The following is a 25,338-nucleotide window of genomic DNA, read 5'->3' as shown; positions in this document are numbered from 1 at the left end:
CCCCCCTATCTGAGATATCTACTGTAGCCCTCGTCATCCACATTCAACACCTGCTCTGGCAGTCACATTCTGTTAAAGGTCCCCAAAACACACTGGTTGATACTTATTTATGAAACGCTCTTAGGCCTCACTCCCCCCTATCTGAGATATCTACTGTAGCCCTCGTCATCCACATTCAACACCTGCTCTGGCAGTCACATTCTGTTAAAGGTCCCCAAAACACACTGGTTGATACTTATTTATAAAACGCTCTTAGGCCTCACTCCCCCCTATCTGAGATATCTACTGTAGCCCTCGTCATCCACATACAACACATGCTCTGGCAATCACATTCTGTTAAAGGTCCCCAAAACACACTGGTTGATACTTATTTATAAAACGCTCTTAGGCCTCACTCCCCCCTATCTGAGATATCTACTGTAGCCCTCGTCATCCACATTCAACACCTGCTCTGGCAGTCACATTCTGTTAAAGGTCCACAAAGCACACACATCCCTGGGTCGCTCCTCTTTTCAGTTCGCTGCAGCTAGCAACTGGAACAAGCTGCAAAAAACACTCAAACGGTTTTATCTATTAATTTAAAGACTCAATCATGGAAACTTACTGACAGCTGCTTTGTGTGATGTATTGTTGTCTTTACCTTCTTGCCCTTTGTGTTGTTGTCTGTGCCCAATAATGTTTGCACCATGTTTTTTGCTGCTAGCATGTTGTGCTGTTGCCATGGTGTGTTGTCATATGTTGCTGCCATGCTATGTTGTTGACTTAGGTCTCTCTTTATGTATTGTTGTGGTGTCTCTCTTGTCGTAATGTGTGTTTTGTCTTATATTTTTATTTTTAATCCCAGCCCCTATCCCCGCAGAAGGCATTTTGCCTTTTGGTAGGCCATCATTGTAAATAATCATTTGTTCTTAACTGACTTGCCTAGTTAAATAAAGGTTAATATATATATATATAGTGGGAGATTGCCAGTGTTTGTGCTGCTCATTGTTTGGTGCGATGCAGACAGGGTGAAAGTGATGAAACAGAAGAGTCATATTGTCTGTTCTTTTGAGTTTTGATGTCGAGTCTTGCCCGAAAAAGTGATAGGAAATATAAGTTATCCTTTATGAACTTTTGTGCCAAATACATTATGTTGTTACAGGTGTCAAGCTTATGGGCATGTGGCATCAGTGTGTAGGAGGGAGGTTCCTAGGTGTGCAGAAGGGCATGAGACAAAGGAGTGTGTAGTATTGGGGAAAGTAATGGTATGTGTTAATTGTAGGGGTACCCATGGGGCTGGGAATCAGAAATGTCTCGTGCGAGAGAGGCAGGTTGAGGTTTCCAGGGTTAGAGTAACGCAGAAGTTGTCATATGCTGAGGCATTGAAGAAAGTAGAGGAATATGGGTTAAGGGGAGGGGGATTTATAGCAATGGTTCTCAACTGTACTGCACTGATGGAATGTAAAGTCACACAAAATAAGAGGTTTTGGTGGCAGCTGCAGAGTGGTATTTGGTTGTGCAAGAATTAATAGTTGAATAGTTACAGGGTGTGTTAAGTGCTGGTGTCCCATCCTTTCAGGCTGTTGGCCTAAAGTAGGACTAAATTGATTTAAATAGTGGAGTATGGTATTTAGTTATTATTATTATTATTATGATTTATTCTTTGTGAGTTTAGTGTTAGATGGTAGGGTATTTAACAACTAAAAAATTCAAGCAACGTATAAGGGAGTCATACTCCAGTCTAGTACGTAGCGGTAATGCAACATTTATTGGATGCAAACCGCTGTTAAACCGCATTAAAGAAGAAGCTGTTTTCTTTATGCATTTCCTGGTTCTGGAGCGTTTTTATGACGCCGGTGTTCCTGCGACGAAACGTATTTTATACACAGCGGCCTGTGCGTTCAGTTCTACGCTGTAATTTTTTTGTCTTTGGTGGAGATTTTGTCTCTGCAAATCATCACCAACATGAAACTCGTACGGTAAGAATATTCAACAAAATTATCTTTAGTCTTATGCTTAGATGAAAGGTGAAAAGTACGGGTTTTGTGTCGCTGGATGGATTTAGATTTGGAGTGCGAGCTGTTCGCTAAATTCTGAGGCGGGAAGCGGCTAACTGAATTGAATGAATGAATGAATGAATGAGCGAGCGAGCGACCGACCGACGTGCAGAAGTGACTAGATAGCCAACTTTCTATAACGTTAACGAATGGACCTCTAGCCGCGGAATACGCCATAAACATCGATTATTTACGTATCTGCCGCTGAGAACTAACTAGTTACTTTGTATGCACAACTGTTGTTTGCTAGCCACCGATATGCTAACTTGCGTTTAGTTCATTAACCATTGCAGTGTGTAGGCAGGGCCCTGACAGATTACCCACAACAACCAATGGTTCAAAAACAATGTGTTCTTGTTTAAGTTCAGTTTCCATCATAAGTTATCCGGTTGGTGTTTGTCATTTTCGTTTGTTTTGGACATTGTAGTCATTGCAAACTAGGTAGTTCTTACTAGGTACCGCCCCATTGTCTATTGAAGTTGTCTGTGTCGATGTTGTTTATAGGGCTTTGATGACTAGCAAGCTAGTATGTATTCACAGACTTGATAAACTGCATTCATTATAACATTGCCTCTAATATCCATGACTTTTCTCCTCCTGTAGCTTTTTGATGAAACTCAGCCACGAGACTGTGACCATTGAGCTGAAGAATGGCACCCAGGTCCATGGAACAATTACAGGTATAGACCCTGTCTGTCTGAGTAGGATTATTGAGATGCCTCCGAATATAAACAAAGACAGTCAAGTATAGGGTGTTGTATCAGGTACAATCTAAACCTGCGATCTTCAACCTTTTCTAGCGTGTTAAGAGCTACTATTTTATTTTTTCCTAGCCATTAAATTGGCACATTCTTCTCCGGGTCCTTTTTTAAATGTGTTTTTTAATTTAACTGGACAAGTTGGTTAAGAACAAATTCTTATGTACAATGATTGCCTACCCCGGCCAAACCCTCCCCTAACCCGAACGACGCTGGGCCAATTGTGAGCCGCCCTATGGGACCGATCATGGCCAGTTGTGATACAGCCTGGGATCGAACCTGGGTTTGTGGTGATGCTTTGCCTTAGACCGCTGCGCCACTCAGGATCCCCAGTGTGAAAGAGGAAGTAGTGTACTGTTTTCTGCCAATATACCTGGTAAAATAATGGTTAATAAACAACTAAGGGGGCCCTATAAAATCTGATTCCCCCCAAAATTATGTTTTCTGTTTTATTTTTCCTGGTTTCCACTCATAATTACAATTGTTTGAAGAGAAACAATTCAATTGGATGTTTTGAGTTGTGCCAATACTTAAATCACATGAGAAGATTATTTTTGGTTTTGAAGAAAACTAAGATGTTTAAATTGTGTAATTCCCCTTTAATTGTGCATCTGGCCCTTTTTTTTTTTTTTTTTTTTTTTTTTGCACATCTAGCAAGTGAGGAATGTGCCATCTAGTGATGTTTCTACTGCTGCTCATTTCATGGGAAAGTTTGCAAATAATAAATACAAATGATATACTTACTCATGATGTACTTCTGCCAGGTAAGCCTACTTTGCAGTTAACATTTAATTGAGAAGGTTTTGGGCAGACTATTTCTGTCAACCCACAAGACTGGTATCATACCACACAGATGGGCAATATTGCTGGAAATTAATTGGCAGATATTGTTAGGTTTGGCTCTTTAAGCCAATAGTGGCTAACCAGGGGTGGGATAATGTCAATGTTGCATTGTTAATAATCACAGTCATTAACTGTGTGTCCCAGGTGTGGATGTGAGTATGAACACTCATCTGAAGGCGGTAAAGATGACTCTGAAGAACCGTGAGCCCACCCAGCTGGAGAGCCTCAGTATCCGTGGGAACAACATCAGATACTTCATCCTGCCGGACAGCCTGCCGCTGGACACTCTGCTGGTCGACATAGAACCCAAGGTCAAGAGCAAGAAGAGAGAGGCTGGTGAGTACACAGGGATGGGGGGGGTGAAGGCAAGGGATGGATGTAGAGAGATGGTGGGGAGGGAGCTGAACATAAAACCCAAGGTCAAGTCCAAGAATAGAGTGGCTGGTGAGTACACTAGGAAGATAGGAGGGGGTGGTGCTTGTCCGCATATCAGTAGAATATCAGAGGTTCTTCTCTAATCCTCTCCTCTTCCCTTTGACATTTTGAGGAGGCAATGGGAGAGGACGCCAGCAATACTTTTGACATTCAACCTAAGTTTGCCTAGATCAGTGTTCACTCCTGATCCTGGAGAGTTACAGGGTGTGTAGGCTTTCGAGCCATCCCAGAAACGACACAGTAAGAATTCGCTTGCCAACACCTTTTCGATTATTTCAGTGAGGTGTTCTATTGCTTAGCTGGAACTTAAACACACTACAGCTGTTCAGGACCATGAGCAAAGACCAGCAGTCTGTTGAACTATTCGTTTTGTAAAGTTGTAACTAGGTTGAGAGTAATTGTGTACTAGAATGTGGGGTGACGTAATGTGGCCAACCTTCCTTCTGGAGTGCTACTGGGTATTTGGGTGTTTTGAGCCTGCCACAGCAGCCTTATTGAAAGTTTGAGGTTGTGAACTGTTTTGTAGCCACACTGGTTGGAGGTTTCATAAATCCACAGTGGTTCTGTCTGAGTTAGGGTTGGGTGAGTTGCATAGCATTTATAATGCCTAGCTTCTGATGACTGAGGTCTCACCTTTGAACATTTGCTTCATCAGACCCAAATTAAATCTAGCAAATCAGCCGACTTAATATTAGGCAAACGCTGTTCCGTAAGAAACGGCTCCCAACAATGAGCTTGACAAACAAGTCCTGTGGACAAGGATGGGAGAGTCCAAGTATTTGTGGTGCGTAACTTCTCTAATCATCTCCTCTTCCTTAATCTCCCTCCATTTCTCTCTCTAGTGGCTGGGCGTGGAAGGGGCAGAGGAAGAGGGCGTGGCAGGGGGAGAGGCCGAGGCAGGGGAGGGCCCAGGAGATGATTGCCATGACTACGCGGCTGTCAGTCATATCCTATTGTTTGTACAACAACATTTTTGTTTTGTCATTTTTCTGAGGAAACTTTTGTGAATCCTGAGCCCGACTTGTTTCTTATTTTGTATATTAAAGATGTTCCACATGAACAGAAGTGTTTTGAGTACTTTATTATCATACTTGTTTTGGCTGTTGTGTAGTTGGTCCAGTTGTTAGCAGTGATGGGTCGTTTGCAAATTAACGGCTCTCTTTTTGAATGATGTCTTTGTTGAACAAATTTAAGAGCCATTCAACTCCCTGATTTGCGTACTGTTACTACTGCTTTTTGATCTCCAGATAACGATTATCTGTAGATGCGTACTAACATTCTCTGAAGATGGTAATTCCTCACTGCAGGAACAGTCGATGGTGAGGAGAGAGCCTCATTCTGGTCCGCATTCATTTTTGCAGTGGGGATGTTTATATATATATATATATATTTTAATAAGCCATCTAATTAAGGTTAGTGTTTGAATGCCTATTACGATCTGGCAGACAACTTGAGGCTTTACATGAGGCACTTCTGAATGAAGAGCTGGTTCAGAACCAAATTAACAGTTATTTTTTCTGACTGGAGCCACATGATCCAGCTCACTGAACTCTGAATGCTCATCGCTAGGTAACTAGCTAACTGAACAAATCAAATTGTATTTGTCACATGTGCCAAATACAACGGGTGTGGACCTTACAGTGAAATGCTTACTTACAAGCCCTTAACCAACAATGCAGTTTTAAGAAAATACCTTTCAAAAGAAAAATAGCATTAAAATAACAATAGCATGGTTATATACGGAGTACCGGTGTCGAGGTAATATGTACATGTAGGTTGAGTTATTAAAGTGACTATGCATAGATAACATTGTAGGGGGGCAATGCAAATAGTCGGTAGTCATTTGATTAGATGTTCAGGAGTCATGGCTTGGGGGTAGAAGCTGTTTAGAAGCCTCTTGGACCTAGACTTGGTGCTCCGGTACTGCTTGCCGTGCGGTAGCGGAGAGAAGAGTCTATGACTAGGATGGCTAGAGTCTGACAATTTTTAGGGCCTTCCTCTGACACTGCCTGGTATAGAGTTCCTGGATGGCAGGAGGCTTGGCCCCAGTGATGTACTGGGCCGTACGCACTACACTCTATAGTACCTTGTGGTCAAAGGCTGAGCAGTTGCCCTGCCAGGTAGTGATGAAACCGGTCAGGATGCTCTCTGGTGCAGGTGTATAACTTTGACGATCTGGGGACCCATGCCAAGTCTTCTCAGTCTCCTGAGGGGGGAAACATGTGGTCGTGCCCTCTTCACGACTGTCTTTGTGTGCTTGGACCATGTTAGTTTGTTGGTGATGTGGATGCCAAGGAACTTGACGCTCTCAAACTCTGCTCCACTACAGCCCCGTCGATGAGAATGGGGGGCGTGCTCGGTCCTCCTTTTCCTGTAGTCCACAATCATCTCCTTTGTCTTGATTTATTGTTTTCTGATTTCTTTACCCTATAAATAAATGTTTTCGCTACATTACATGTACAGTTGTTTGTTCAACACATTTACAAAATGATCACCAATGGTAACCCAGCAGTAGTACCACAGGTGAATAATTCACCAGCATGGTAAAATGTCAAATCAATTAAAGAATTATGGACAATGAACAATGCGCTTTGTAAGACAAGATGTATTAGGACTATAAAACAACTTTTTGTACCCACGAACACAATTTTTAATTAAACATTGAACTATAAAAACTGGACTCTTAAAAAAACAGGCCTACAAAAACTTACATGGAAACTTAAATCTGTAAACCATGTTATATAAAAATTAACCTATGTATTGAAGTGAAAGCTGAATTGTATTTATATGAACTAGCCTAATATGATTGTAAAATGTGAAAATGATTTAAAACAAAAAAAGCTGTAAAATGTTAAAGGATCACTTTGGGATTGAATTCAACACAGGCTGAGTTTTCGGGAATGACACAACAATCATGTCACATGATGATCGACTATGTGGGACCGTACTGTTCGGGAAAAATCACAGGTATATTTGGTGTAAAATAGGTGTAATATGAATGGTGTCTTGAGACTAGACAGGGATGTCATATGACTAGCGAAGTGATAATTTAAAAAATATATGCATTTAAACTGGTTTGTTCCGTTTGACGGTCTTTTTCTGCACTGCTCCAAACCAACCGATTTAGACTCAGCTATTAAGCACGCTATATTTAAGAATGTCTTGATAGCGAACATGAACGTTCAAAAATAATGCACTGTGTCTTTATCAGGTTGAGCCCCTTCCAGCCAATGAGATGAGTCGGACACACTACCCGGAAAAAAACCGATTGCATGAGTAATAATGGGCTGTAGCTGATATGTAAATGATTAAGTATATCGCTATTTATTTCACGTTTATTTTAACCGGTGATCTTTTTATATAATTCAAAGGCTGACATTCTCGTATGATTGGTAACTTGGCTCATATCGCAAGGTTTTGCTCAGGAAACATGGCAGCAACAGCAGATCACTTCATGTATTTTGCTTTTGGAAGCAACTTGTTGAAGGAGAGACTTCAGCTGGCGAACCCCTCAGCTATATTTCATTGCACCGGCCGACTGAAGGTAATCAGGTTCGCAGCGCCCCCAGTAGGCAAGCTACTTTTAGTTTGGATATTTCGGACTCTTCTGGTGTAGCTAGTAGGAGACAAGCAACATGGCGTTCTTTCATGGCGTTCAATAGCCCAACCAGCCGCAAGATGACGCTATAATTCTACGCCCGAGGGTTCTCGTCCCGAGTAGTTCAATTACATGGAGTAAATTAATTCCCCCCAGTCTATATAGAGAATAGAATGACCTCGAATAGAAAATGAATACTATTGTCTTCACTCACACAGTGAAAAGGTGTTACAGAGTAGGCTATGTGACACATCCAAAAATGCATTGTCATAGTATTCTAACAGGGTCTCTCTTTCTCATCCCCCCTCCCCCCCTAAACCTCCCCAGCAGAACTACACATTGAACTTTGGTCTGTGGGGGGAGCACATTGATAACCGTTGGCATGGAGGAGTAGCAACCATCGAGCAGAAAGAGGGGGGAGAGGTGTGGGGGGTGGTCTGGAGGATGAGCAACGACCACCTAGCCAGCCTGGACCAGTGAGATACACACACACACACACACACACACACACACACACACACACACACCAGTTAGTCTCATCTGATGGCAACATACATTCTATGGTCTTCATCCTGTACTTGACCTCATCCCTCCATGTTGTGTGTGTGTAGGCAGGAGGGGGTGGACATGGGTATGTACTTCCCCTTAGAGGTGACAGTGGAGACAGACAACGGGGCGCTGCTCTGTAGAACGTACCAGATGAACTGCTTCCACGCCTGTCTCCCCTCGCCACAATACAAACAGGTAAAACACACACGCCTGTTTTCCCTCACCACAATGCAAACAGGTACACACATACACACAAGCCTGTCCCCCCTCACCACAATGCAAACAGGTACACACACATACACACAAGCCTGCCCCCCTCCCCGCAGTACAAGCAAGTGAAAGGAAATAACGTGTGTGGGTGTGTGTAGGTGGTGTGTTTAGGAGCCCAGCAGAACGGTCTACCAGTGCAGTACATGAGGAGACTAGAGGAGGTTCAGACCAACAACTACAGCGGCCCTTCTATCCTGGACAAGATCTCACAGGTCATTAAGTAATTCTGATATTTTTTTCCACGAATTGGTCTTTTGATTTGGTGTTTTGACCAATCGGATCAGCTCTGAAAAGATCTGATGTGATTAGTGGAAAAAATATCAGAATTGGGCTGCCTGTGTAAACGTAGCCAAAATCCATCTGAAATGACAACCTATTGGGCTCTGGTCAAAAGTAGTGCACTATATAGGGTGCCATTTTGGACAAACACAGACAGGCACCATAAAGACTAATGCATGTGATGTGGCTTTGGAGAGATTTGATGACGAATGGTTCAATTGAAATGGGGCCTTTGAGAGAAATGGGAGATGTTGTAATGTATTTAATAGATGTATACTGAATGAAATCAGTTACTTCAGAAATCAATTGATTTAATGTAAGTTGTTATTCTTTGTTTCTTAAGAAACGTCTGAAGGATCTCTGCTCCCCAAACTGTATCTGGTCCAATTGTCTTTTCAACAAAACATAATTTTGTAGTCATTAATGACGTTGAACATACAACTATGTATATACATAATTATCACCATAGTGTCCCAGTACAAATTCTGGAGTTTTATTTGTGCTTTAGTTTTTACTTAATTCAACGAATACAAACGTGTGCAAAAAAAATAAATATATATATATATATAACAAAGATGCTTGAGTAAATTAAAGGTGTGTTTTAAATCAAATGTTAACATTTCTGCTGGATTTGCTGTATGCTACCTAGATTTTACACAACCACAGAAATAAAGCAATGAACCAACAGAAGATGTGATTTCATAATTGACATAAATGTGTGTAATTGAGACTCAAAATTAGCAGCATGTTTCAGTCACAGCGCTTACAATTGTCTAAATTCCCTCACTCCGCAGCAGTACAGCTGATGATCAACAAACTCATTATTACATTGTCATACAGTAATATGAATCAATGAATGTATGCCCCCCCCCATCCCAAATTCCACCCTACTCACTCAAATCTGAGAGGATTAGATCACTGGAGGTGATGGTCGTGCCACCCTGCTCAGACGTTGCATGCTTCAACCAATGGTTGCGTGCCACGTCATCGACTGCAGTCGGGCACCAGAACTCTTTTAGCAGTCCACCAACACTCTCAGAAGACCCATAACCCATAATGGTCTCTAAATGTGTGTTTAAGTGTATATTCAGGTTATCCCGTTTAGTCTTTTAGCAAGTGAGTGAGGCAAACCAGTAGTGGTGTGGGGAAAATGTATACAGTTGTATATCGTGATATTTTGGACGATATTATCAATATTTGACTCCAAGCTTTGATTTGTAAAAAATAAAAGATTTACAAATAATAATAATTGCTAGTACTAGTCAGCTGTACCTGCACCAGAACTCACATATTTTTCATCCTATAGCTTGTTCTCGGTCTTCTTTTTAAATACTGAGCCAACATGTTTTCAGCTCTTATTTCACCGAATGATCAAAACTCGTTTTCATGCTCTCTCATCTCTCTGCAGCAGACATATGCTGAGCAATATGTCTGGAACATCAAATCGCAATTAAAATCACAATACATATAGAATCGCAATACATATCGTATTGGCACCTACGTAGTTTATGAACCAACACTTGCACTCGACTCCCTCCCCCACCCACATCTAGCTCTGACTTTGGGAAAAATGTACTTATCGGTGGAGGCTGGTGGGAGGAGCTATAGGTGGATGGGCTCATTGTAATGGCTGGAATGGAATTAATGGAAATGAGTCAAACACATGGTTTCCATATTTTTGACGTGTTTGATACTGTTCCATTTCAGCCATTACAATGAGCCCATCCTCCTCCTATAGCTCCTCCCACCAACCTCCACGGGTACTTACTATGCCTGTGATATGTGATTGTCCCACCTAGCTATTTTAAGATGAATGCAGTAACTGTAAGTCACTCTGGATGAGACTGTCTGCTAAATCAGGGGTTCCCAAACCTTTTCACTCAGGGCCCCACTTCCAGCAGTGGGGAATATCCCAAGCCTCCCCTGCGTGCACATATGCAACGTCTATTTCTATGGGCACAATCACTTTTGGTGATTCACACCCCTCTTGTTGGTGGAGAGAATTTTGCAGGTTTAAAGCTTATTTCATGCAATTCTACACATTTTGTCATGGTGCAAATACAATTGTTAGCTGACATGGGCTAGTTCTTCTGGACATTTCTGACAAGTTATATATAGCTCTCTAAGGTATGCAATGACTAACGTGACAAGAGGACTGATGATGCACTGCTAAATTTCTAAATTGCACCTTGTGCATTCTACTATTACAACTTTCAAGAGTAGGTTTAAAGCTGGACTGAGACTCCCGCACCCACCCTGGGAACCACTGTGCTAAATGACTAAAAGTATTACAAAAAGAAACGTAAGTATGGTGATAATATTGTATCATGAGGTTCCTGGCAATTCCTAGCTCTGCTAAACTTCACAGTCTCGTGTCACTGGTCAGACGTTGATAGGTAAAGTAGATTCACAGACCAGCAGGTCAGACACAGATCTAGATGAAGTAGATTCGTAGGCCAGCATGTCATGACGATGGGGATGAAGTAGATAGATGGTAGATATTCTGTGGGAATCTGAGCCCTTAGTCCAAGGGGTGCTCTGGACACGAACGATTCACCTCAAACCACTCGTCTATACACCTGAGAGAAAGAGAACGAGAGAGAGAGCGCGAGGGGGACACGAGTGAAGTAACAGCATCTTACTGTAGTCAGGTAGGTGTGTGTTTGTGTGTAGTTACCCTTTGTGGTATATACAGAGACAGGGGAGTCTAGAGATGGTGTGTCCCTGCTCCATCTCGTCTAGACAGATGGCACACTCCCCACTATCTTTCACCAGAACATCCTCTGGGACACAACACACACAAATCAATCATCATCCTGACATACCATGCTAGCCAATCAGAAGGCATCCTGAACCAGCAGGCCAAACAGGCAGACTAACAAGATTATTGGGCGTACACAGAGAGATATACAATCACACACTCACCGTTGTAGCGGAGTCGTGATTTGGTGAGACACATGACCAGATGGATCTCCATCACATCTGACGCCACAAACTTACTGCACACAGGACAGAGAAAGCCTAGGAAAAATGGAGCAGGACATGTCAGCACACAATCCATCCAACCAGACCTTTTTCTCAGTCTCATCACAAAGTGAGTGAGTGAGTGAGTGAGTGAGTGAGTGAGTGAGTAAAAATAGGTCAACCATGTGGTCATGTCTGCATAATGACCAAAGGTCAATTTATGATCACGATGACATTCATGGTTCCTTAAGAAAAGTTTAATAAGTTAGACTGACAGACACTCACTCTCCAGTACAAAACCTATATTTGTGTGTTTGTGTGTGTGTAGGTTTGTGTGTAGGTGTGTGAGACATGTGCCATGGAGGAAGTACATGCTTATCTGTGGCCTAATGTGCTCCTCTCGCCCCACAACAGAAGAGGGTGTATGTGTATTTCACAGGGAGAAAGCACATTTGTTGTATATCCTCTTCTTATCTGCCAAGTGAGAGGCTTTAGAACAACACACCGTTTTCTTGTTGTGGAATAAGATATCATGTAGACCAGTGTTTCCCAAACCTGGTCCTGGGGTCCCCGCTGGGTGCATGTGTTGGTTTTTGCCCCAGCACTACACAGCTGATTCAAATAATCAACTCATCATCAAGCTTTGATTATTTGAATCAGCTTTGTAGTGCTGGGGCAAAAAAACTAAATGTGCACCCAGAGGGAAACCTTGATGTAGACAGTCAGGACCTGAAAAACACGTACACACTTTAGCCTACCTCCCAGTAGGTGAGGGGACAGGTGAAGTGGTAGAGAGCCAATCATCATCTGGTGTTGTCCTCCTCTCTCCCCATCTGTCTCCTCCTGGTCCAGACTGCTGCTCCGGCCACCATGTGGTATACTTATCCCTGTCTGGTAGACAGACACACTGAACGTCAAGATACTGGGCATGGACGTGAGTGAATCACACAGGTATAACTGCCCGGGGTTTGAAACTGTGTGCCACAACACTGTGTTAGCATCCTGAATTGAAGCCTTGGCATTAGCTTGGGGTGCTAACACAAATCTTCAGGTCTCAGGCAGTTACTCATCATGGAAGTATGCTTCCAAACCACTTTCATTTCACACACCTGGTGGTAGGAGCTGGGTTGGGTCCCTCCGGTGTAGTGATTTCTGGGGCCGCCAGGACTGGCTGTGTATCTGAACCCGGGGGTAGTGCTGCTTCCAGAGGGTTCAACAGGGCTAGAATACGCCCGGGTTCGACTCTCAGCCACGGGGCTACTCTGCCTGACACCCATGGTGGCTCCTGTCCTATTCTAACTTCCCCAAGATATAAAGTCCTATAAGGTCTATAAAACAGAACAGTCCGAGAAAGTTCTCTTCTCTCATGAAGCCCATCAGGGACAGGTGTTGAAAATGGTCCTACACAATGTGCAAAGCTTCAGATTGATGTTTAATCTATATATCAGTGTTTATATCATGTCACTATTCAAATAAACCACAAATAGCCTAGAAGAAACGCTGAAACTCGATGTCACAAGAGAGACAGAGGTATGACAGTGTCCAGTCCAGTAGTTGTGCCAAAACAGCCAAAGAAATAAAAGTGGCTTGAAAAGTCCAAAGTAAAATCAAATGGGATAACGGACTGATTCTCGACGGACAAAATTGACTGCCAAATCGTTTCATTCTCCATATGAAAGTTTATTGGTGCGTCGCGGCATCATTCCAATATTCTTTGCGCTAAGATCAAGGCGGTTTGCCGCACAACAAGTCCCACACCGCGACAGTAGGTCCGACCACTTTAGTGACTATGTACGCACCTTCTCGACATTTCTCGATTACAGACTGTCGAAACGAAAGCGGCGTCACTATGATCTCGATCTGCTCTGCTGTAGTTTCGTCTGCTGACTGCGATTGTCGACAGGAGCTAAGCAATGGTCGACTTCGTTTTGAATGGCCCGGTCTCCTAGATGAGTGGAGATTTAGCTTAAAGACCAATGGAATGGTCTAACATGTACAAACTCCGCCCAACCAGGACACCGGGCCATGCAAAAGGTTTGCCCTAATGCCTTCCTCCTTCTCTGTGTGTGTGTGTGGTCAAGTGACATCAAGCCCATGAAAAACAGCAAAAGTTGCATGGACACAGATTAGGCTATAGACATAGCAGATGTTTATAAAAAGCCAGGCAGATATATAATTGTCATACTTAATATAGATATGTAATATGTACATCATAAGGATAAGTAATCCTTCTCACCCCCCCCCCCCCTTAATGATTTAGATGCACTATTGTAAAGTGGCTGTTCCACTGGATGTCAGAAGGTGAATTCACCAATTTGTAAGTCGCTCTGGATAAGAGCGTCTGCTAAATGACTTAAATGTTAAATGTTAAAAATGTTAAATGTATATTTGCATTTCAAAAACCCAGTCAGACTCACTGCTCCCTACACACATTTGTTTTATTGAATACCTTCACACACACTGGAGGACAGAACATAAAAACACACATTAGCATGACAAACATTCAGTTAAATAATGTAACTAAAAATGATGTTCATAAGTAAAGACTTTAAAGCATTCGGAGAGAGACTTACATCTATTGTAGTTGCCATGTTCAGAGAGAGTAACAAGTGTAGGCCTAGTTTAGTAAGGTGGAAGAAGGCTGCTTGCAGGTAGACATTGCCTGTAGACACAGATCTAGGAACAGTTTCCTTTCCCCAATCCCAATAACGGGGGAAAATGACCTCGGATCAGTGTCTAAACACAACTTCATCCTACTCCTTCAGGTCCGTGGGGATAGTAAAAGCGTAGCAGTGCACTGATGGTGGTGACGCACACACACACACACACACACACACACACACACACACACACACACACACACACACACACACACACACACACACACACACACACACACACACACAATGAAATAAACACACACAATGAAATAAACACACAGATACAGCAGCTCTTGGCCAACTTCAAAGCAGTACATAAGGGACAGTTTCTAACATAGGATTACATTTCTGCTCTATTCCTCCCTCTATTTTTACCGCTAACATTTTTACAAGGTCACAACAATGTGCTGGTTTGGCTAGCATTGTGTGGTACAGTGGATGGTTCCAGTCAGGTGTTACATGGTTGACAGTGACAGTGCTCTGCTATGTCTGGGTGGCCAGGCTGGGGAGGGAGTATGTTGTTGCTGCTAGACTAGTTGATTGTTTGTCTTTATGTGGATATGCTGAGCAAGGTTGGAGAGCGTCATGCTTATCATGCTAGAACCAGCATGGTAGTGGTTAGTAATATAAACTATAGTAATGTTGTAGCCTGCTGTATGAATGACATTAATAATAATGTTGTATGACACAGCTGTGTGTGTGTGTGTGTGTGTGTGTGTGTGTGACATGAGAAGGAGTGCAATATCTGGAGAGCAAAGCTTTTGATAAGTTAAAGAATGCAATGGTACATTTCAGCAGGCTGGCTGTCCAGCTGTCCTGTGTGTGTGTGTGTGTGTGTGTGTGTATGTGTACATTATGAATCCGAGTATACATTATGACTTTGTATAGTCGCTACAGGGTCGTTGGGCCTGTGTATTGATGCAGGGGATGAAACCAGAGGTGTGGGTAATTATTGTGGCCCGGTCAGACACCTCTTCTGTAGGCATCACTGCTGGCTGACTCCCATCTGCTGGTGGTCCGGCTCTGGTTCCTCCTCCACGCCTGCATGGTACTGCTCAAACGTCTCGTCATCGATGTCTGGTAGACCCAGCAACTAGAGAGAGAGAGAGAGAGAGAGAGAGAGAGGGAGAGTGAGAAAGAAAGAGAAAGGGGGAGAAAAGGGGAGAGAGAGAAGGAGAAATAGACCGAGATGAGGGAGAGGATGACATTTAACAGTTGTTATGTTCTTTTCTTTAGGAGTAGTCTAGTTGTTTTATTAAATAGTGTTAGGCTACTTACAGGTCTAAAGGAAGTGAAGACTTTGTCCAGGACCTCAAGCAGTGTTTTCTTCCCGCAGGAGGAGATGTAGTCCTGGGCTAGCTGTAGGAACGGCAGGCAGTCCTCACTCTCACTCCATACATGCTGTAGACGTACACACACACACAAACCACACCCCACCCCACATACATGTTATTAACCTAACCCATGTAGCCACATTGCACATTATCACTGTAATACTGTGCTAATGTCAAAGGTGTATATACACTGCTCAAAAAAAGAAAAGGAACACTTAAACAACACAATGTAACTCCAAGTCAATCACACTTCTGTGAAATCAAACTGTCCACTGAGGAAGCAACACTGATTGGCAATATATTTCACATGCTGTTGTGCAAATGGAATAGACAACAGGTGGAAATTATAGGCAATTAGCAAGACACCCCCAATAAAGGAGTGATTCTGCAGGTGGTGACCAGTTCCTATGCTTTCTGGCTGATCTTTTGGTCACTTTTGAATGCTGGCGGTGCTTTCACTCTAGTGGTAGCATGAGGCGGAGTCTACAACCCACACAAGTGGCTCAGGTAGTGCAGCTCATCCAGGATGGCACATCAATGCGAGCTGTGGCAAGAAGGTTTGCTGTGTCTGTCAGCGTAGTGTCCAGAGAATGGAGGCGCTACCTGGAGACAGGCCAGTACATCAGGAGACGTGGAGGAGGCCGTAGGAGGGCAACAACCCAGCAGCAGGACCGCTACCTCCGCCTTTGTGCAAGGAGGAGCAGGAGGAGCACTGCCAGAGCCCTGCAAAATGACCTCCAGCAGGCCACAAATGTGCATGTGTCTGCTCAAACGGTCAGAAACAGACTCCATGAGGGTGGTATGAGGGCCCGATGTCCACAGGTGGGGGTTGTGCTTGCAGCCCAACACCGTGCAGGACGTTTGGCATTTGCCAGAGAACACCAAGATTGGCAATTTCGCCACTGGCGCCCTGTGCTCTTCACAGATGAAAGCAGGTTCACACTGAGCACATGTAACAGACGTGACAGTCTGGAGACGCCGTGGAGGACGTTCTGCTGCCTGCAACATCCTCCAGCATAACCGGTTTGGCGGTGGGTCAGTCATGGTGTGGGGTGGCATTTCTTTGGGGGGCCGCACAGCCCTCCATGTACTCGCCAGAGGTAGCCTGACTGCCATTAGGTACCGAGATGAGATCCTCAGACCCCTTGTGAGACCATATGCTGGTGCGGTTGGCCCTGGGTTCCTCCTAATGCAAGACAATGCTAGACCTCATGTGGCTGGGGTGTGTCAGCAGTTCCTGCAAGAGGAAGGCATTGATGCTATGGACTGGCCTGCCTGTTCCCCAGACCTGAATCCAATTGAGCACATCTGGGACATCATGTCTCGCTCCATCCACCAACGCCACGTTGCACCACAGACTGTCCAGGAGTTGGCGGATGCTTTAGTCCAGGTCTGGAAGGAGATCCCTCAGGAGACCATCCGCCACCTCATCAGGAGCATGCCCAGGCTTTGTAGTGAGGTCATACAGGCACGTGGAGGCCACACACACTACTGAGCCTCATTTTGACTTGTTTTAAGGACATTACATCAAAGTTGGATCAGCTTGGAGTGTGGTTTTCAACTTTAATTTTGAGTGTGACCCCAAATCCAGACCTCCATGGGTTGATAAATTTGATTTCCATTGATAATTTTTCTGTGATTTTGTTGTCAGCACATTCAACTATGTAAAGATAAAAGTATTTAATAAGAATATTTCATTCATTCAGATCTAGGATGTGTTATTTTAGTGTTCCCTTTATTTTTTTGAGCAGTGTATATATACACAGTGGAGCAAAAAAGTATTTAGTCAGCCACCAATTATGCAAGTTCTTCCACTTAAAAAGATGAGAGAGGCCTGTAATTTTCATCATAGGTACACTTCAACTATGACACAGAAAATGAGAAGAAAAAAATCCAGAAAATCACATTGTAAGATTTTTAATGAATTTATTTGCAAATGATGGTGGAAAATAAGTTTCTCAATACTTTGTTAGATACCCTTTGTTGGCAATGACAGAGGTCAAACGTTTTCTCTAAGTCTTCACAAGGTTTTCACACACTGTTGCTGGTATTTTGGCCCATTCCTCCATGCAGATCTCCTTTAGAGCAGTGATGTTTCTAGACCTATCGGCTGCCTTCGATACTGTGAACCATCAGATCCTCCTCTCCACCCTCTCCGAGTTGGGCATCTCCGGCGCGGCCCACGCTTGGATTGCGTCCTACCTGACAGGTCGCTCCTACCAGGTGGCATGGCGAGAATCTGTCTCCTCGCCACGCGCTCTCACCACTGGTGTCCCCCAGGGCTCTGTTCTAGGCCCTCTCCTATTCTCGCTATACACCAAGTCACTTGGCTCTGTCATAACCTCACATGGTCTCTCCTATCATTGCTACGCAGACGACACACAATTAATCTTCTCCTTTCCCCCTTCTGATGACCAGGTGGCGAATCGCATCTCTGCATGTCTGGCAGACATATCAGTGTGGATGACGGATCACCACCTCAAGCTGAACCTCGGCAAGACGGAGCTGCTCTTCCTCCCGGGGAAGGACTGCCCGTTCCATGATCTCGCCATCACGGTTGACAACTCCATTGTGTCCTCCTCCCAGAGCGCTAAGAACCTTGGCGTGATCCTGGACAACACCCTGTCGTTCTCAACCAACATCATGGCGGTGGCCCGTTCCTGTAGGTTCATGCTCTACAACATCCGCAGAGTACGACCCTGCCTCACACAGGAAGCGGCGCAGGTCCTAATCCAGGCACTTGTCATCTCCCGTCTGGATTACTGCAACTCGCTGTTGGCTGGGCTCCCTGCCTGTGCCATTAAACCCCTACAACTCATCCAGAACGCCGCAGCCCGTCTGGTGTTCAACCTTCCCAAGTTCTCTCACGTCACCCCGCTCCTCCGCTCTCTCCACTGGCTTCCAGTTGAAGCTCGCATCCGCTACAAGACCATGGTGCTTGCCTACGGAGCTGTGAGGGGAACGGCACCGCAGTACCTCCAGGCTCTGATCAGGCCCTACACCCAAGCAAGGGCACTGCGTTCATCCACCTCTGGCCTGCTCGCCTCCCTACCATTGAGGAAGTACAGTTCCCGCTCAGCCCAGTCAAAACTGTTCGCTGCTCTGGCCCCCAATGGTGGAACAAACTCCCTCACGACGCCAGGAGAGCGGAGTCAATCACCACCTTCCGGAGACACCTGAAACCCCACCTCTTCAAGGAATACCTAGGATAGGATAAGTAATCCTTCTCACCACCCCCCCCCCTTAATGATTTAGATGCACTATTGTAAAGTGGCTGTTCCACTGGATGTCAGAAGGTGAATTCACCAATTTGTAAGTCGCTCTGGATAAGAGCGTCTGCTAAATGACTTAAATGTAAATGTAATGTTTTGGGGCTGTTGCTGGGCAACACGGACTTTCAACTCCCTCCAAAGATTTTCTATGGGCTTGAGATCTGGAGACTGGCTAGGCAACTCCAGGACCTTGAAATGCTTCTTACGAAGCCACTCCTTCGTTGCCAGGGCGGTGTGTTCGGGATCATTGTCATGCTGAAAGACCCAGCCACGTTTCATCTTCAATGCCCTTGCTGATGGAAGGAGGTTTTCACTCAAAATCTCACGATACATGGCCCCATTCATTTTTTCCTTTACACGGATCAGTCGACCTGGTCCCTTTGCTGGAAAACAGCCCCAAAGCATGATGTTTCCCCCCCAATGCTTCACAGTAGGTATGGTGTTCTTTGGATGCAACTCAGCATTCTTTGTCCTCCAAACACGACGAGTTGAGTTATATTTTGGTTTCATCTGACTATATGACATTCTCCCAATCTTCTTCTGGATCATCCAAATGCTCTCTAGCAAACTTCAGATGGGCCTGGACATGTACTGGCTTAAGCAGGGGGACATGTCTGGCACTGCAGGATTTGAGTGCCTGGCGGCGTAGTGTGTTACTGATGGTAGGGTTTGTTACTTTGGTCGCAGCTCTCTGCAGGTCATTCACTAGGTCCCCCCGTGTGGTTCTGGGATTTTTGCTCACCGTTCTTGTGATCATTTTGACCCCACGGGGTGAGATCTTGCGTGGAGCCCAGATCGAGGGAGATTATCAGTGGCCTTGTATGTCTTCCATTTCCTAATAATTGCTCCCACAGTTGATTTCTTCAATCCAAGCTGCTTACCTATTGCAGATTCAGTCTTCCCAGCCTGGTGCATGTCTACAATTTTGTTTCTGGTGTCCTTTGACAGCTCTTTGGTCTTGGCCATAGTGGAGTTTGGAGTGTGACTGTTTGAGGTTGTGGACAGTGGCTTTTATACTGATAACAAGTTCAAACAAGTGCCATTAATACAGGTAACGAGTAGAGGACAGAGGAGCCTCTTAAAGAAGAAGTTACAGGTCTGTGACAGCCAGAAATCTTGCTTGTTTGTAGGTGACCAAATACTTATTTTCCACCATAATTTGCAAATAAATTCATTAAAAATCCTACAAATAAATTCATTAAAAATCCTACATTTTTTCTAATTTTGTCTGTCATAGTTGAAGTGTACCTATGATGACAATTACAGGCCTCTCATCTTTTTAAGTGGGAGAACTTGCACAATTGGTGGCTGACTAAATACTTTTTTGCCCCACTGTACACATGGTAGATGTTGGGTAGATACACTGAGTTTTATATGAGGTCAGAGTACAGCTAGTAGAAGTAGAACCTAGAGATTTGAGAGCGAGATAACACAGACATTCAAGGACAGGATATCATGTAGGAGTGTTACTAGAACAACTACTGCTGTAGTTAAGCACACACACGCACGCACACACACACACACGCACACACACAGAACCTTAAGATACTGGACATGGACGTGAGTGAATCACACAGGTATAACTGACTGGGGTTTGAATCTGTGTGCCACAAGACTGTGTTAGCCTCCTGAACTTAAAGCCTTGGCACTCCCATGAGCTCTCCAGGGATTGGCCAACCCTAAACAGTGTCCCCCTGTGACCGAGAGGAAGCGGTGCATTCACTATGTGTGTGTGTCTCCCCCTGCTGATAGCAGTATTGATTGGCATGGTAACAGGATCTAATCTGCCAGCCAGAGAGAGAGAGAGGTACCGTATTTCACTGCAGACTGGTACTGCCAGTGTCTGCCCTTGGGACTACCCAGCACTGTGCCTGTGTGTGGGTTGGTTCTTCTATCCTTGTGGGGACCTAAAATCCCCAAAAGTTCCCACAAGGACAGTAAAACAAGGTAAATTCGCCTTTGTGGGGACATTTCCCAAATAAGGATATTTTAAATTTAGGGGTTAGGTTTAGAGTTACAATTAGGGTTCATGTTAGAATTAGAGTTAGGATAAGGGGTTACATTTAGGTTTATGGATAGGGAAAATAATATTTGGAATGGAAATACATTTCAGGTCCCCAGGAGGATAGAGGAACAAAACAGTTTGTGTGTGTGTGTGAGAGAGTGATAGTGAGAGAGTGAATCAGAGAGGCAGAGACAGGAGGGAGAGAAAGTGGCAGAGATGGTGGGGATAGGACCGAGTGCAGTAAACAGACTAGAGACCAAACAGGCCTACATGAGAAAACACATCTGCACCATACAGGAGCTCTCTAGTCCCCACTCTACATCAGCTGGCCAGAGGGCGCGGACACCACAGTTCTCCTGGCGCGGCGCCCGGCAGTAAATAGATTATGTCAGCAATCGCAGCGATTGTGGGGCCAATAGGGAGTCAGGGCCGTGCATCCCTCCATAGGCAACTTGCAGTAATACCTCATGTTGTATACATTTGCTATGTAAATATGTAATGCACATACAGAGTCACTCAGCGGACAAAACAACAACAGCACTGCTATTGCAGGCCTGTGTCTATATGCGCAGGACAAGCGGCATGCCCATAGCAGCTCAATGCGGTTTATCCCAACTGTTTGCAGATAAAAGAGGTCGCGGCATATTATGCGGCCAAAACAACATGCGCGCCAGGCGTGCTATAGTCCGGTGCACCAAATCAAACTGCAGTGACATCATTCCCGTTGCGCACACACACACTGCGCCGGGGGACCCGAGAAGCAAACCCCAAAACACTGCAACCACACAAACGCATACACGAACACACACACACTTACGAAATTCTCGGTCCCTCCCGTCATGTTATCGGGACAAAGGACATAGAAGGAGATTCCCGGTTCTGCGTAGAAGTCCAGTCTCCTCTCATCATCCTCCTCCGCAAAGATCAGATCGAACGGAACAGACGAACACCATTTTTCCGCCACCTCCACCAGCTGCTTAAACTCCATCCTCTCTCTCTCCCCTCCTCTCTCTTAGTCCTGGTGGTCTGGTCTGTGGGGGTCCGGGGCGCCGGTATAGACAAGTCTGTGGTCTCCCCCTCCTATTGATGCTGCTGTCTCTCGGTAAATAAAAACAGCTGACCGGACAGACAGCTGTAGCCTGCAGTTTCCCCTAACGCGCCATGCGCGTGGTGAGAGAGACAATATCTTTTCACTATCGCATTACACTGGCTTCACGGTATTCGGTAACAATAAGGTGTTTTCTCAAACCCTCATCCTTTCATTAGTCCATTAACCGATGAGATCAGCAGGGAGCAGTCCGTTCTGGGGTCGCATACATACGTTACGCACGCGTTGTGGAACGTTACGCCCATTAACGATTCAACGCGATGACGACAGGCTGAGACGCGGCACACTGCTGTCATCGATAAATTCCGTGCCTCCATACGAAATTATTGTTTCGTTCTCAACAAGCAGCCAGAGACTAACGTTCAAGACTATAAATGGGAATAGGGTGTCATTTCACTTGTATTCCCTATATAAATTAATGTTATTCTACACAGAGCAGTAGGCCTATATGCCTAATCGTATTATATAGGCACTGTCTAGAAATGTTATATAATAGTAAGCGTAATCACACGTGGGCTTAAAGCTGCAGCCTAGGCCTAGCCTACTTATTGCAATGACACTAGGCTAACTCCATTTACCAATGATTTATACTGAAGTTTATTTCTACAACTGTCTTCATTCCAACATGAATGAATGAGGCAGGCTTTTCAGTTCACACACCTTAAGTAAAGATAATGTGGGCGTGTACTGTCTAGGCTACAATAAATACAAACTATACAGTGTGTAGGCTAGCTGACAGAGGTCCAGAGGTCCGCTAGGTGGTAGCAGCACCCTATCTAGATTGTCCCTCTGGTGAAATGAACCACTGGACCCCTTTCATACAATGATCACAGACATGGCAGCCTGAAACCTATACTCTATATATGCTATACACACCGTTGAGAGAACATTGTGATCCCTCGTGTGTGTGTGTGTGTGTGTGTGTGTGTGTGTGTGTGTGTGTGTGTGTGTGTGTGTGTGTGTGTGTGTGTGTGTGTGTGTGTGTGTGTGGTACATTTTCCAGTGGTAAAAGTAAAGATACCTTCATATAAAATGACTCCAGTAGAAGTGAAAGTCACCCAGTAAAGTACTACTTGAGCGAGGCGGTCCTTCCCACCCCTTGACCACACTGTGCCATTCCAGTGAGTGTGTTTGGAGGGCAGGAGCTTTATACAAAGTTCTCTCCCTCTCTCTCTCTTCTCTCGTATCTTCTCTCTCTCACAGCTGCTTCTAAACCTGATCACATAACTTGTTCACCTTGAACTTGTACTGAACATACCTTTCTTATTCAATATAAGGTTATTCATGACTTCTACATGATAACACAACACGTCAGTATGACTATGATAATACAGTGAGTCCTTTCACCTTCTCTGTGCTCTCTTTTATCCTCTCGCACCTGCTTCTACATTCAACTTAATGGTCAGAAACGGGCACACTATCCCCAATTCCCATTTGATCTAATCTCTCGCCACAGCTCCCTCTCTCTCAATATCCATTTCAATTTAAGGGCTTTATTGGCATGGGAAACATATGTTAACATCGCCAAAGCAAGTGAAGTAGATAATAAAGAAAATTGAAATAAACAATAAAAATTAACAGTAAACATTACACTCACAGAAGTTCCAAAAGAATAAAGACATTTTAAATGTCATACTTTGTCTATATACAGTGTTGTAACGATGTGAAAATAGTTAAAGTACAAAAGGGAAAATAAATACAAATACATTTGGGTTGTATTTTACAATGGTGTTAGTTCTTTACTGGTTGCCCTTTTCTTGTGGCAACATGTCACAAATCTTGCTGCTGTGATGTCACACTGTGGTATTTCACCCATTAAATATGGGAGTTTATTAAAATTCTCAGTTTCCACCTCCTCTTGTGAGCAGTGTGCATGTAGCCTGTCTTCTCTTGAGAGCCAGGTCTGCCTATGGCAGCCTTTTTCAGTTGCAAGGCAATGCTCACTGAGTCTGTACATAGTCAAAGCTTTCCTTAAGTTTGGTTCAGTCACAGTGGTCAAGTATTCTGCCACTGTGTAATCTCTGTTTAGGGCCAAATTGCATTCTAGTTTGCTCTGTGTTTTTGTTAATTCTTTCCAATGTGCCAAATAATGATCTTTTTGTTTTCTCATGATTTGGTTGGGTCTAATTGTGTTGCTGTCCTGGGGCTCTTTGGGGTCTGTTTGTTTGTGAACAGAGTCCCAGGACCAGCTTTCTTAGGGGACTTGGTGATGGCTTTGTTATGGGAAGTTTGGGAATCGCTTCCTTTTAGGTGGTTGTAGATCTCTTTTCTGGATTTTGATCATTAGTGAGTATCGGCCTAATTCTGTTCTGCACGCAATATTTTGTGTTTTACATTGTACACGGGGGATATCTTTGCAGAATTCTGCATGCACAGTCTCAATTTGGTGTTTGTCCCATTTTGTGAATTCTTGGTTGGTGAGCGGACCCCAGAACTCACAATCATAAAGTGCAATAGGTTCTATAACTAATTAAAGTATTTTTAGACAGATCCTAATGTCTAATTTTGTGTTCCTTTTGATGGCATAGAAGGTCCTCTTTGCCTTGTCTCTCAGCTCATTCACAGCTTTGTGGAAGTTACCTGTTGCGCTGAGGTTTAGGCCGAGGTATGTATAGTTTTTTGTGTGCTCTAAGGCAACGGTGTCTAGATGGAATTTGTATTTGTGGTCCTAGCGACTGGACTTTTTTTGGAACACTGTAATTTTTGTCTTACTGAGATTCACTATCAGGGCCCAAGTCAGACAGAATCTATACAGAAAGTCTAGGTGCTGCTGTAGGCCCTCCCTGGTTGGGGACGGAAGCACCAGATCATCTACAAACAGTAGACAGTTGACTTCAGATTCTAGTAGGGTGAGGCCGGGTGCTGCAGACAGTTCTATTGCCCTCGCAAATTCATTGATATATATGTTGAAGAGGGTGGGCTTAAGCTGCATCCTTGTCTCACCCCATGGCCCTGTGGAAAGAAATGTGTGTTTTTTGCCACTCTTGTTGTTTGTGTACATGGATTTTAATAATGTTGTATGTTTTTCCCTCAACACCATTTTCATCAATTTATATAGCAGACCCTCATGCCAAATTTAGTCAAAAGCTTTTTTGAATTCAACAAAGCATGAGAAGACTTTGCCTTTGTTTTGTTAGTTTGTAAAGTACAGGATGAATACGTGGTCTGTCGTATGGTAATTTGGTAAAAAGACAATTTAACTTTTGCTCAGTACATTGTTTTCACTG

At 44.1% G+C, this 25,338-nt stretch overlaps 4 protein-coding genes across 5 annotated transcripts; 2 read left to right on the top strand and 2 right to left on the bottom strand.

Moving 5' to 3' along the window:
• The first annotated feature begins 1,842 nt into the window (after positions 1-1,842).
• LOC135551945 (small nuclear ribonucleoprotein Sm D1) lies at positions 1,843-5,137 on the top strand. The gene is made up of 4 exons (XM_064983239.1): positions 1,843-1,958; positions 2,640-2,716; positions 3,782-3,973; positions 4,915-5,137. The coding sequence occupies exons 1-4, from the start codon at positions 1,945-1,947 to the stop codon at positions 4,989-4,991; spliced, it is 360 nt and encodes a 119-aa protein (XP_064839311.1). The 5' UTR covers positions 1,843-1,944; the 3' UTR covers positions 4,992-5,137.
• A 2,168-nt stretch (positions 5,138-7,305) lies between these two features.
• ggcta (gamma-glutamylcyclotransferase a) lies at positions 7,306-9,458 on the top strand. 2 transcript variants are annotated; one of them, XM_064983236.1, is made up of 4 exons: positions 7,306-7,616; positions 7,998-8,146; positions 8,282-8,414; positions 8,588-9,458. In XM_064983236.1, exons 1-4 carry the CDS (start codon positions 7,458-7,460, stop codon positions 8,711-8,713), a joined length of 567 nt encoding a protein of 188 aa, XP_064839308.1. In that variant the 5' UTR covers positions 7,306-7,457; the 3' UTR covers positions 8,714-9,458. The 2 variants fall into 2 exon arrangements, with proteins under 2 accessions (XP_064839308.1, XP_064839309.1); XM_064983237.1 differs by having other exon boundaries at positions 7,307-7,616; positions 8,001-8,146.
• Positions 9,240-13,665, bottom strand: LOC135551944 (E3 ubiquitin-protein ligase znrf2-like). Its single transcript, XM_064983238.1, has 5 exons — positions 12,842-13,665; positions 12,491-12,623; positions 11,694-11,789; positions 11,446-11,551; positions 9,240-11,347 (listed from the first exon to the last, which is right to left on the bottom strand). Exons 1-5 carry the CDS (start codon positions 13,007-13,009, stop codon positions 11,290-11,292), a joined length of 561 nt encoding a protein of 186 aa, XP_064839310.1. The 5' UTR covers positions 13,010-13,665; the 3' UTR covers positions 9,240-11,289.
• Positions 13,666-14,152: 487 nt separating this feature from the next.
• mturn (maturin, neural progenitor differentiation regulator homolog (Xenopus)) lies at positions 14,153-22,349 on the bottom strand. Its single transcript, XM_064983235.1, has 3 exons — positions 21,821-22,349; positions 15,671-15,793; positions 14,153-15,485 (listed from the first exon to the last, which is right to left on the bottom strand). The coding sequence occupies exons 1-3, from the start codon at positions 21,989-21,991 to the stop codon at positions 15,378-15,380; spliced, it is 402 nt and encodes a 133-aa protein (XP_064839307.1). The 5' UTR covers positions 21,992-22,349; the 3' UTR covers positions 14,153-15,377.
• Positions 22,350-25,338: the final 2,989 nt, after the last annotated feature.

This window comes from Oncorhynchus masou, chromosome 13 (assembly GCF_036934945.1).
Source record: "Oncorhynchus masou masou isolate Uvic2021 chromosome 13, UVic_Omas_1.1, whole genome shotgun sequence".
Taxonomy (NCBI): Eukaryota; Metazoa; Chordata; class Actinopteri; order Salmoniformes; family Salmonidae; genus Oncorhynchus; species Oncorhynchus masou.
The sequence above is the reverse complement of the archived record's forward strand: the minus strand, read 5'-3'. Positions and strand labels throughout refer to the sequence as shown.

Bases quoted from the DNA above. Each gene is read 5' to 3' on its own strand.
- LOC135551945 (XM_064983239.1), top strand. The intron at 2,717-3,781 runs GTATAGACCCTG...TGTGTGTCCCAG, and splicing joins GGTCCATGGAACAATTACAG to GTGTGGATGTGAGTATGAAC. The intron at 3,974-4,914 runs GTGAGTACACAG...TTCTCTCTCTAG, and splicing joins GAGCAAGAAGAGAGAGGCTG to TGGCTGGGCGTGGAAGGGGC.
- ggcta (XM_064983236.1), top strand. From the start codon at position 7,458: ATGATTGGTAACTTGGCTCATATCGCAAGGTTTTGCTCAGGAAACATG. The intron at 7,617-7,997 runs GTAATCAGGTTC...AAACCTCCCCAG, and splicing joins ATTGCACCGGCCGACTGAAG to CAGAACTACACATTGAACTT. The intron at 8,415-8,587 runs GTAAAACACACA...GGGTGTGTGTAG, and splicing joins CCTCGCCACAATACAAACAG to GTGGTGTGTTTAGGAGCCCA.
- LOC135551944 (XM_064983238.1), bottom strand. From the start codon at position 13,009: ATGGGTGTCAGGCAGAGTAGCCCCGTGGCTGAGAGTCGAACCCGGGCG. The intron at 11,790-12,490 runs GTAGGCTAAAGT...CATTTTTCCTAG, and splicing joins GTCCCCTCACCTACTGGGAG to GCTTTCTCTGTCCTGTGTGC. The intron at 11,348-11,445 runs GTAACTACACAC...TCTTTCTCTCAG, and splicing joins CTCTGTATATACCACAAAGG to GTGTATAGACGAGTGGTTTG.
- mturn (XM_064983235.1), bottom strand. From the start codon at position 21,991: ATGGAGTTTAAGCAGCTGGTGGAGGTGGCGGAAAAATGGTGTTCGTCT. The intron at 15,794-21,820 runs GTAAGTGTGTGT...GTACGTCTACAG, and splicing joins CGGGAGGGACCGAGAATTTC to CATGTATGGAGTGAGAGTGA. The intron at 15,486-15,670 runs GTAAGTAGCCTA...CTCTCTCTCTAG, and splicing joins TCTTCACTTCCTTTAGACCT to TTGCTGGGTCTACCAGACAT.